The following is a 12,196-nucleotide window of genomic DNA, read 5'->3' as shown; positions in this document are numbered from 1 at the left end:
TAATAGATTTAACTGTTAAATTCAAGTTTAATACTGTTAATACATTTCTAAAATGATATAAAAATTAGTGACCCACAGTAAAACATGGATTTGTTTGTTAATTGACAGATATCTTGTATAATTATGGAAGTTTTCAGAACAAAAACGTTGATACATGTAGTTTATCAGGTGATAAGCATTGGTAAACTGTCCAAATACAGTTTTTATCAATGAAAACAGCAAAAATTAATGTAATTTTCACAGCTAAGATTTTCTTATTACAGTTGTAAAACTTAAATCTGATTAAATAAAAAAACTAAAATAATAACAGAACTCTTCTGTAAGTTTTAGCCAATTATTTGTATTATAGCAGTGTTATCTGTACTTTATAGCTCATTTAATTGTTTACAGTGTAAATATCTTTAATCATTAAATGTAAAATTAAAGCAAAAAAAAATGTATTTTCTGTTATACAGTCTTTTTTTGCGCCCCCAGCTAAACTTTAACAGTCCGGTGTTAATAGTTACCTGGTGGGGTGAACGTGGCAGCTATCGGAACAATCTGGTGAACCTCTGATGGCCCAACACACCTGTTTACACTCCTCAGCACTAGAAGAAGAAGAAACACAAACATCAATACAGAAACCAAACTCATACCAACGTGTGTCTTTGACTTTGATTAAATAAACAGTAAATGTCTGAAAAGATGACAGATTAGCAAATATATTTTAAGCTTTTCTAGTGTTTCATTTATGATTATTTACAGTTACAGATTGTTCACATTTTACATTAAATGTAAATTCATAGGATATTTTGAAAAATACAGAACAAACCCTGTAAACTAGCAGATTGATGACGGAATAAAATACAGAGGAAGAATAATGATACTCTGCGTCAACACTAACTTGTTGTTGTTTTCTTCTCCTTCAGGTTAAATCTTTTGTTGACCAACATTCAGAGGTGACGGCAAAAAGCTGCGACTGCAGACGAGGATCCAAAGGGACGAGATGAAGATGATGAAGGTGGAGGAGGGACTTTGAATGTGAAACAAGACGAATCGCTCTGATGGACTGACAGAGTGAAGACTGATTGGACAGACTGAGTCCTCCACCCCGACCCCTGACCTCACCTGACCTCACCTGCAGCAGGTGTCAGGTGGGCGGGGTCGGGTCCAGCAGGTGGGCGGGTCAGGACTTTGGAGGAGTTCACTAAGTGAACTGATGTGGATCAGTCCTGTTGGATCTTCATCGGTAATCAATCGTAGGACGTGCCTGGTCAACAGTTTTTAAGAGAAGATTTATTTTTGGGACTTTGGTCGTGATGTTTTTTGTCCGTGCCATACAAAGAGCCAAAAGATTTCCCATGATGCTCTTGGCTGAGCGGCTGCCTGTGGAGGCTTAATGCTGGAGGATTTGGCGTCACCTTTGACCTTTTTAACTTTGGTTGAATTTTAGTTGTTTTTCCACAAAGTGAGACAGAGTGAACTCTGGGTAATGAGACAGAGAGACTGACACCATGACATCATCGGTGATGTAGCCTTGTTGTAAACAATAAAAAAAACAACTGAATCAACAACAACGTCTGTTTTAGTGTTTAAATCTTCCTGTTTGAGACGTTACTGAAGTTGTCCGTCAGCAGCTGCTCCGCCTCTTTCTGTGTCTCTTGTTTTGGATTTTTTCACCCACAGTTCAGAGCAGCAGGTGAGCCGCGTGTGGAGGCTGTTTCTGTGGAGAGTTCGTACAGGACGGCGAACGTGAGCGGAGATTGTGGTCTAGTTAAACGACTGTGGAAGGCGTTCGTCTCTGGACTCTACAACCATTAATGTTTTCATACTTCTGTTTCCAGCTGGTATTAGACAAGTGGACAGTTCTAAATACAGTGTGAACGACCGCAGAGACGAATTGTGATCAGATCAATCAAACCACTTCCTGAGGTGACCTGGGACGCATGTGACCACATATCCTTTGTAGTGTAAACGCTGATGAGTCCTGGGTCACAGAAACACGCTGTCTGATTGGTTCACTGTAATGCAGATTGTGTGTTTGAGCTCTTTTATCTGCAGAGATCAGCCGCAGATGTTTGTTTCAGCTGATTTGACCTCTGAACTATTAACCACAATATCACCCAAAAAATCGCAGAAAGAAACTTTATGAACTTTGTGAAACGCTGTCTGCGACATATTAATTAATTGGGCCTTCTTGTAAATAACGTTATACATTAAATTATATCCCAGTGTGTTGGATAACAGATGGCGGTCCAACCTCCTCTACTGGTGTCCAGTGTGAGGCACTCTCGGGCTGACAGCCCTCCAGCAGCCCCGCGACAGGAGTGACGCACACTTTTACTTTCTGTGGCTTGTCTTTCTTCGTCATCTGTGAGATGAAACATCAGATTTACACACAGTTGAAAAAAAGTAAAAATGTGCGTCCTGCTCATAAAGTTGTTATAAAATCCCACAATGCACCACAGAGCGTCTCTCCTGCAGGGCTGCTGACAGCGCTAAGAGACTAAAGCCAGTGTAAGGACAGTAATAATGGACGTTGACAGGGTACAGCCCTCTAACAATGTTTATTTGCATATAGTGCGAGGAAGTGAGCGCAGAGGTCAGATGTATAAATCACATGTACACACGAAAAGTGCCACTCGCGCCACTTTCCACGCCATGTTTCCAGATGTATAAAAACCCAGGCGTGGTGAGACTGCTTACTGGTGTCTTTCCTTCTGTCTTCAGTCAATGTTTGTCACTGCATAATAATTATTACAATAATCTTTATATAAATAAGGAAATAAATACATGATCTTTAACAAAAATAGACATTATCCTGTATTATTGAGGTGTGAGAGACCGATAAACGGCTCGGTAAATATTGCTAGAGACCGTTAGTTCAAGTTCAAAATATAACACATTTTAGTAAAATTGTGCTGCTTCATTTGCTTCGTCGATTCTCCTCAAAACGTATCTAAATGCTGATCCTTCACATGCAGATCAGGCAGGTCTGGCTGGGGGTGTGTTTCAAGCCATTTCCAGTGAATTGTGGGAAAGGTCAGAAGCATGATTGAGATGAATGAGGGGAACAGACGTACGTGAGGTTTTATAAATCTGTCCAAAAGACTGCGAATGCATGTAAACTGATGTACTTAAAGCTGTCCACTTGTGATCAGATCACCGGAGTGTTCTAATACCAGCTGTACACGATGTGGACTGCTTTTAACAATTAACTTCATTATTATTTCATCTGCCAGTGATGTTATTGATTAATCACCCATAATCATATTGTCATAAAACAGTCAAAACCCAAATTCAGTCACACTGGAGGATGGATGCTGGTTTTTAATCAATTATCATTCATAGAGTCCCTTTAAAGTTCACCTTCCTGTCGAACTGCAGGAAGTCTTGAACCAATCGAGTATGTGCTTCATTCAGTAATATGACACAGCTGATGTCACTGCTGCCCTCTGGGTAATGTGATGTCATCACTGTAGCTCCATCCTTTGTGTGGGAGACCCTGTCAACTGGGAGTTCTGGTTAAACTGGTTTATGTTTGTCACCCGATACTCAGACCTGAACCAGCTGAGAGTCCAGACCAGTCTCTGAAATCTTGAATCAACGCAGAAACAGATTTGTTTGGAACTTTTCATAAAAGATACTAAAACTTTGATTATCTGTGAATATTCAACAGTTCGTTCTGATGGGGGCGCTACAGGAAACATTAACATCTAAATATGGAAATAGCTGCAACTGATTGAGTATTTTCATTATGATGAATCATGTTTACGGACGTCTGAAGAGATTCAGTTCACTGAAATAAAACTGATAAACTGTAAATATTGGCATTTGAGAAAGAAACAAGGGAGCCTTGAAGTCATCACAGGATCTGGACTCTGGACAGGATGTTGTGATCAGGTCCTTCAGAGACTTACAGTGAATTTAAATAATGATGTAAAAACAGCTGATGTATGAAAGAATACTGCAGCGGCGTTTATTGAAATCCTGAATACACTCACTGAAAGTAACTGAAATGATGTCAAACAGTTTACAGACACACTGATGTATTTGTGGTCATTAAATGCATCAGAAGTTAAAAGGTCAGAGGACAGTGTGAGATCAGTATTAAAGACTTTGTTTTATGAAATTCCTGTACCGTTTATGGAGCAGAAATAATCAAGTACACAAATTTATACTGAATACAAAAAGCGCACAAAGTGTCTGTAAAGGGGAGACTTGTGGGTAACCATAGAACCCGGTCAGAGGTCAGTGGATCCCTTTGAAAACAGCCATGCCAGTTTTTCCATCACCAATATTTAGCCTAACTTTGGAGCGTTATTTAACCTGTTAATTATTTTATTATTCCCTCACAAGCTAGCATGACGTGGTCGCTACCGATGGATGCTTCACCAGCTTATGGTCACCACAACCCCTTGAATGTCCCGTCGTCCTATTCTGGCGCCGGTTTTACAGCAAACCGGCTGTTAGTTGTATGGTTACGTTTAAACTTCGGTTATAAAAACATCATTGATCTCACATTACCTCGCCGCTGTTTACAGAAGAAATATGTTACATCGTTTTATAGGAAACAGTACCGCTTCTGTCCACAGGGGGCGCCATAGTCTACTCACAATGAATATTCCCTGTTGCTGCTTTAACTTTCAGTATACTGTATATATACAGTATATGTATGTATACAGTATACTGCAAGTTTATATACATATACAGTATATATACACAATCAGCATCGTGGACCTGAACCTGGACTGCAGGGTTCATTAAAGGACTAGTTCAGTACAAATCTCAACAGGATGTGGATTCGCTGTTTGTCTCAGGATCTCCTGAACCTCTGCGAGTCCCGGAGCTGCTGCCAATGATGATTATGATGATGATGATGATGATGATGCAGTCCTCCTATCAGGTTCCTGGTGTTCAGGGGACGTTGGGGTTCCAGGGTCCCTGGATGTGCTGGTTCTGCAGGAGCCTCTGCAGCTCTTTGAACTGCTCCACCGTTTGGTCCTTCACGTCAGGGTTGGAGATCTGCAGGCGGATGCTATCTGTGGACCAGCTGAGTTCTCCAGAGAACATCTCGGTCAGGATCCGAGCTACCACAGGAACCACCTGAGGACAACAAGAACCAGGTTCAAACTGGACAATCAGATCCACAAGGGAACCTTGTTACCCACTGTTAGTCTATTATTATGATATTATATACAAACCAATGGGAGACGTTACATGAACCGACCTGCACTATAATGAGTTTCTTCTCTTTGGGTTTCCTGTCGGGCCAGTCCTCCCCGAAGCAGAAGTAGATCTCAAAGGGGGGCGGGTTCTGAGCTTCCCCTCGCTGGAACAGGATCAGCCCTGTGGACAGAAGAACATGTAACACCTGGATCTGACCCTGTACTCGGGTTCTAACAGCTGATTAGTCACCTTGGAGGAAGTCGTTGAGGCTGAACACTTTGATCTTCTTTTCCCTCTCCATGGGGTTCGGTGGACCCTGTTCGGGAATGCCTGGTCCAGACCAGAACACCTTACACTGACAGAGACGGACAGCGTAGATGTCCTGCTGCCAGATCTCCAGGATCAGGCCACGGTCCATCACGTCCAGCAAGGCATCGGTGTAGAACCGCTGCTTCTGGTTCTGAATGTCAGACGTTCCCGGGAACCGTACCTGCTGCAGGCTGACGGGTCCGAACAGGTCCACCTGCTCCGGGGTCGGCTCCAGGTGTCCGTAGTACAACCGGCAGCCCTGAGGGTTACTGACGGACAGAGAGCCCATCGTCCGGCCCCGGTACTGGAACTTTAGGTCCAGATCTGTTACTACGGCGACAGAGAGAACAGTTATTATATCTGTTACTATGGCAAGAGGACCAGGGCCATTTAAACAAGAGTGGGCGGAGAACCAACTGTTGAACCACAGAACCTGTTCCAGTTGACTGTGAGCCAACAGGTGGGTGTGACATCATCCTCCAGTCTCTTTAACAGGTTTCTACCTGCTGAATGTGAAACTGTGTCACACCTGAGAACTCAAACTACCAAAACCCCCACAACTCGAGTCCACTTCAGATCGATGATTCGCGACCAGGCGAAACCGATTGCAGAACGTGACGGACCCGACTCCCCTTTACTTACTGCTTTTGTGCTAAGCTAGGTCTCAACAACCACAGGTCAGAGGCCATACTCACGTGGAACGCTGCTCAGCAGGTCGCAGGGTTGGTGGTTTTGAGGGTCTCCCTGGTTCTGGACGCCCCCCATGCTGCTAGCCTCCATTGGGGACGGATGCGGGGGAGCAGAGACAGCTTGGGGGGGCAGAGAATTCAAGTCCTGGAGTCCGTTAGAGAGTCCTGCAGGGTGGACGAAGCTCCTCTGATCCAACAGCCCACCCCGAGCCTGGAGCTCCGAGGTCAGGGGCAGGTCAGAGGTCATGGGCAGGTCAGAGGTCATGGGCAGGTCAGAGGTCATGGGCAGGTCTTGTTCTGGAAGGAGGGGTATGGGGATCAAATGTGGAGGTCCAAATGTCCCATTGCTGGACAGACTGAACTGATCCACCTCTGAAGGGGCTGTGAAGGGGCTGTAGGAGGGGGGGTCACTGATCCTGGGGTCTGATAAGACATTACATCATCATATTACATCATCCGAGTCACTATCAGCCCTGTGTCTGGTTCTGGTTCAGGTATTGTTGGGTTGGTGGAAGTGATATATATTATACACATTTACACATTACATACATACATACATTTATATACATTAGTGTCTCTACTCGGTCTGGAATCAATAAAGGAACTGATCATTGCATTGGTATGAATGAAATCTTATCAATCCCTGTGTGCTGCTGGGTTCAGTGGTTCTGGTCCAGTACTGAAAGTGGCCTGGAGTCAGTCTTTAACTCTCTGATCACTCTGTTCATTTATTTCCCCAGTGTGGATCAATAACGTCAATCTTTTGTTATTTATTGATTGTAAATCGGTCCAACAGAACAAAAAGAGCTTTGTCTTGCGGCGTCTGATGTGAAACACAATCAGAACCAGAACCAGAAACTTCCAGGTTCCAAATAGTTTGAGAGCAATAAATCAATAAGTGAACTAAAGTTTCGACTTACTGATGCTGAGCTCCATCAGATTGGGCATCTGAGAACAAAGATTGTTGTTGTTAGTCCGCAGATAAAAACATCAGCCGTTTGTGTTTTAACACGTTTTATTGCTCACCTCTTCATCCTCGTCATCAACAGCATCTGAAACAGGAACCAGATCAAATCTTTAATCAGTTTGTTAATTCCCAAGAACTCAATGGACGATGAAAAAGCTTGAATGAATACGAGTTACACGAGTACACACATACAGAGGTCATGACCTCAGCGTGCCCCACCTGCGTTCCCGGGCTGCTCACAGACCTCGTAGATTTTATACGGTTGGACCGGAGTCTCTTTAGTGCCGTCGTACTTCAGCTGGAACTCTCGGCTTTTGTTCAGAGCACAGCGAAGGTTTGCTTTCCACTTGGCGGGGTCGGGTTCGTCCACACCTTCCTGGTATTTACCGGTCTCCAGAGCCCACGCCTGGAAGACACAGAGCAGGGTTTGTTTTAGAACAAAGCTAAGCTAGCGGTTTCCCTGTCTCAGCCGTACATGTTTCTATAGCAACAGGCTCTACAGTGTGAACAGTGAACATAAAAGCAGAAGCAGTGAAGGAGGAAGTGACATCATCAGTACAGTTCAGTGAGGAGTCAATTTGCAGTTTTACAGGAAGTGAAACTGTGAGGCTGAAACAGGAAGTGGACCAAATCTGTTTCAAACTGTTTCAGACTGTCTCAAACCTTTCCAAATTTTTCCAAACTGTTCCAAATTTTTCCCAAACAGTTCCAAATGGCTCAAACTGTTCCAAACTGTCTAAAATGTTCCATAACAAACCCTGTCAAACTGTTCCAAACTGTCTAAACCTGTTCCAAACTGTTCTAAAACTGTCTAAAACTGTTCCAAACTGTCTAAAACTGTTCCAACTGTCTCAAAACCGTTCCAAACTGTCTAAAACTGTTCAAACTGTGCTCAAACCGTTCCAAACTGGTCTAAACTGTTCCAAACTGGTCCCTAAAAAACTGTTCCAAACTGTCTCAAACTGTTCCAAACTGTCCTAAAATGTTCCAAATTTTCCAAAAATGTACTCAAACTGTCCAAAAACGTCTCAAACGTTCACTAACTGATCTCCAAACTGTTCCAAACTGTCTAAACTGTCCAAACTGTCTCAAACCAGTTCAAAAACTGTCTAAAACTGTTCCAAACTGTCTAAAACTGTTCCAAACTGTCTCAAACGCGTTCCAAACTGTCTCAAACTGTTCCAAATTTTTCCAAACTGCTTGCAAATTTTACCCAAACAGGTTACCAACAGCTCAAACAAGTCTCAAATTCTTTCCAACCTTCCAAACAGTTCCACCATTGGTCCTCGAGACCTGCTTCCAAATTTTTCCCAAAAGCCTCACATTGTTCAAAACTGTTTCACGACTGTCTCAAAATGTTCCAAACTTTCTCCAAACTGTTCCAAAGAACTGTCTCCAAACTGCTTCCATAACTGTCGTTAAAACTGTTCCAAACTGTCTAAAACTGTCTTAAAACTGTTCCAAACTGTCTACCAAACTGTTTCCAAACTGTCTTCAAAACCGTTCCAAACCTGTCTAAAAACTGTTCCACAACATGTCTCAAAACGTTCAAACTGTCAAAACTGTTCCCAAACTGTCCTCAAACTGTTCCAAAAACTGTCTCAAACTGTTCCAAAACTGTTCTAAAACTGTTCCAAATTTTCCCAAACTGTCTCAAACTGTCCAAACTGTCTCAAACCCGTTCCCAAACTGTCTCGAAACTGTTCCAACTGTCTAAAACTGTTCCAAACTGTCTCCAAACCGTTCCAAACTGTCTAAAACTGTTCCAAACTGTCTAAAACTGTTCCAGAACTGTCTCAAACCCGTTCCAATACTGCTCTCAAACTGTTCCAAATTTTCCCAAACTGTTGCAAATTTTACCCCAAAACAATGTTACCGAACAGCTCCAAACAGTCTTCAAACTTTTTCAACTCTTCCAAAACAAGTTCCACATGGTCTCAAATGTTCCAATTTTCCCAAAAGCCTCACATTGTTCAAAACTGTTTCCAGACTGGTCTCAAACTGTTCCAAAACTTTCCTCAACGTTCCAAACTGTTCCAAACTGTTCCAAACTGTTCTCAAACTGATTCCAAATTTTTCCAAACCGTTTCAAACTGTTCCAAACTTTTCCAATACTGTTACAAATTTTTCCAAACTGGTTCAAAACTGTTCTAAACTCCATGATTTTCTGTTCTAACACACCTCCCAGGTTCACAAGTCAGAGCGTCAGTTGTCAGAGGTCAGAGGTCAGTTTGCAGAGGCAGAGTCAGTGTTGAGCTGCTGAGGATTAATCTGACCTTGAAAATTGTGTTTTTCCTCGTCCTGATGTTGGCGTGTGGCGTGTAGCATGGCCTTCCAGGGGATCTGGAAAGTCGGTGGGTCCTGGACTGAGCCACTCGTAGACCGAGGATACCTGCCGCTGTTCACCTGAGCCAGCAACAGGGCTTGCAGGCGGATCCCTCCGGGCTGGATGCCAATTTTAATCCTGACATCCACAATGATGTCAGTGACATTCAGAGAGATCAATATATTATTATTATTATTGATCCACACCAATCCTGCAAGTGACTTCACTCAGTTAATCAATAAATCAATCAGTCACTTAATCAATCAGTCTGCTGTACTGAATGTTTGTTCTCTGTTTCTGAATTCAACATGTTTTGCTTCCTTAAAACTTTCTGGGAATCGCTGACTCACGTCATGGACCCCAGATCTCAAGACCACGATCTGGACCCTGGACTGGACCCGGGACCCAGGACCGGACCGGACCAGGAACCTGGACAGGGCCAGGGACCTGGACCGGGACCAGGACCTGGACGAGACGTCAGAGCCGCTGCCGTGCGTTGCGTGCGTGTGTGTGTGTGTGTTGGTGATGCAGCTCGCGATTTTAATGATGGACTCAACCTGGTCCCGTCCAGGTCCTGCCCGTGACTATCTCCGAGGTCCGTTAAACAGCCAGCAAGATCGGCTGACTCAACAGACAACAAATACAAACCGAAACAATCAAACAAACAAATAAACCAAACAGCCCGCCGATACGGGAAGGAGCGCTCAGAAACCCCTTCACGCAACTCAGAATCAGAATCCGGATAGACCCGAGACACGTGAGAGCACCTACTTCCTGTCAGAGCAGAACAAAATAAAAGTCTCAGTCACTCAAAACCTTCAAAAATAAAAAAGAACAAAGTAGAAAAAAGTAAAGGAGAAAGTACTTCACCTAAAAATTACATTATAAATATAAAATAATACAGCTTTCAAATATAATAATTACAGGTATAAATATAAATATGTACATTATAAATATAAAATTACAGTATAAATTAAATATCACAGTTTTAAATAGGTAAAAAATATTACAGTATAAATATAAATATTTAACATTATAAATATAAATATTACAGTATCAAATATAAATAATACAGTATAATACGTAAATATTCACATCTTATAAAATACAAATATTACAGTAATAAATATATAATATTGACAGTAATTAAATAATAAATAATAACAGTTTAAATATTAATATTACTTATAAATATATAATATTACAGTATAAATATATAATACTTACCACGTTTAAATACTAAATATTACCAGTATAAATATACCATATTACAGTAAAATATAAATATTGCACAGTATGAAATAGTAAATATTACAGTATAAATATAAATAGCCTCTGCTCTGTACTGATGTTTAAGTGTATCATATATATCATATATATAACCATCATTACCTCATTTATCCACAATTGTATCATCTTTAACAATTTAATAATAATAACAATAATAGTATAATATAAGGGTAAGGAGGATAATAAAATTAGGTTGTTCATGTTGGTCCAATTATAAGTTTTTATTGTGACGGTGTGTCAGGTGGTTTCCCTTGTTGTGGTCGTTTTTGCAGAGTAGTTCAGGGTCCTCCCCCCCTTTCTCCCTCTCACCTCCCTGCACTTCCTTCCGCTGCCAGGACGGAACTAATCTAACTGAAAAGTTTTCATTTTCCAATAAACCCTCCCTCTGTTCATCAGTGTTTAAACTACAGTTTATTACAGTGGTAGAAGAAAGAACATAAGACCTGACCTCAGTGGCTTCGTCTTCCTTGCTGTGAAATAATGCAGACGAGTAGGTTCACTAAATCAGTGGGAACACCTGATATGGTATTATGTGTGTGGATTGGTTGTTTTGTTTGTTTGTTTGTTTTGTGGAATATTACAGTGTTTGTAGTTTCATTAAATATTTTTGTAGTCCCACTTTAAACAACAGTTTATTATCAAGAGATGATCTCAGTCTGACCTAAGCGGGGGAGCTGCAGCTTCACAGCTGATTGTGTCCTGGAGTGACTTTCATCAAGTGAACATAAAAGTAAACCACAGATTCTTCTTCTGGGTTTATTAACTGAGCAGAAAGACGACAGGGAAGTGAAAGAGAGTAACAAACGAAACATCGTTCCTGTAGAAACACTTGTGGTGTTTGATCAAATCAATCATACCGTCACCTGCATCAATAATTCACTCATACTCGAAATCAATAATCTGACTTTTAACAGCTGATACATAAAGTTGTGGAGGATCAATAATTACACACAGAGTTACATGTGAATGTATTACTGACACAGAGACTCCTCTTCAGATCTCAACATCAATCATCAGACTGCCCACTCCAGGTTATTGATCAGATTTCAGAAACAGTCCAATTAAAGTGGGAAAAACCCGGACTCGAAACCCAGGCCGCTTTGCGGTAACGGACCAATATTCCAACACATCCTGCACATTTTCCATCTGTGGAACATTTCTCTCCACCGAAACCACAACAACAACCGACAAAGTAAACATGATTTATTGTTAAAGATTGGTGATTGGCTGCCGGCAGAGAGTCCAGATTAAAGTTCCTGGCCTGTGACTTCGGCCTGCCGCAGAGAGTCCAGATTAAAGTTCCTGGCCTGTGATTGGCTGCCGCCAGAAGAGTCAGATTAAAAGTCCTGCCTGTTGATTGGCCTGCCGCAGAGAGTCAGATTAAAAGTCTCCTGGCCTGTGGATTGGCGTGCCGCAGAGACCATTCCCTCTGATGTGGGACTCTTCAGGAGACCATCTCCCTGTACC

At 42.0% G+C, this 12,196-nt stretch overlaps 3 protein-coding genes across 3 annotated transcripts in view; all 3 read right to left on the bottom strand.

The window, feature by feature from the left end:
• The window catches only part of rpl18a (ribosomal protein L18a), a 2,137-nt gene extending 1,761 nt beyond the window's left edge, over nucleotides 1-376 (bottom strand). The window contains exon 1 of the mRNA XM_035680516.1: nucleotides 365-376. Within this exon, the coding sequence (XP_035536409.1) occupies nucleotides 365-376 (12 nt within the window). The remainder of the gene's footprint in view (nucleotides 1-364) is intronic.
• A 136-nt stretch (nucleotides 377-512) lies between these two features.
• tnpo3 (transportin 3) overlaps nucleotides 513-12,196 on the bottom strand; it is a gene marked incomplete at both ends in the record, with an annotated part of 18,451 nt that continues 6,767 nt past the window's right edge. Inside the window, 1 exon segment of the mRNA XM_035673859.1 lies at nucleotides 513-587. Coding sequence (XP_035529752.1) covers nucleotides 513-587 — 75 coding nt within the window.
• On the bottom strand, nucleotides 3,933-9,794 carry irf5 (interferon regulatory factor 5). The gene is given in 10 exon segments (XM_035675822.1): nucleotides 3,933-5,085; nucleotides 5,210-5,328; nucleotides 5,398-5,787; nucleotides 6,153-6,569; nucleotides 7,067-7,094; nucleotides 7,173-7,198; nucleotides 7,333-7,519; nucleotides 9,390-9,407; nucleotides 9,409-9,577; nucleotides 9,790-9,794. Coding segments are annotated over 10 exon segments (1,548 nt in total). The 3' UTR covers nucleotides 3,933-4,896.

The sequence above is a fragment of the Morone saxatilis genome, unplaced genomic scaffold (assembly GCF_004916995.1).
Source record: "Morone saxatilis isolate NCDOM2014 unplaced genomic scaffold, NCSU_SB_2.0 Contig10, whole genome shotgun sequence".
In the NCBI taxonomy this organism is placed as follows: Eukaryota; Metazoa; Chordata; class Actinopteri; family Moronidae; genus Morone; species Morone saxatilis.
Note: the sequence above shows the minus strand (reverse complement) of the source record. Positions and strands in the feature narration are given on the sequence as shown.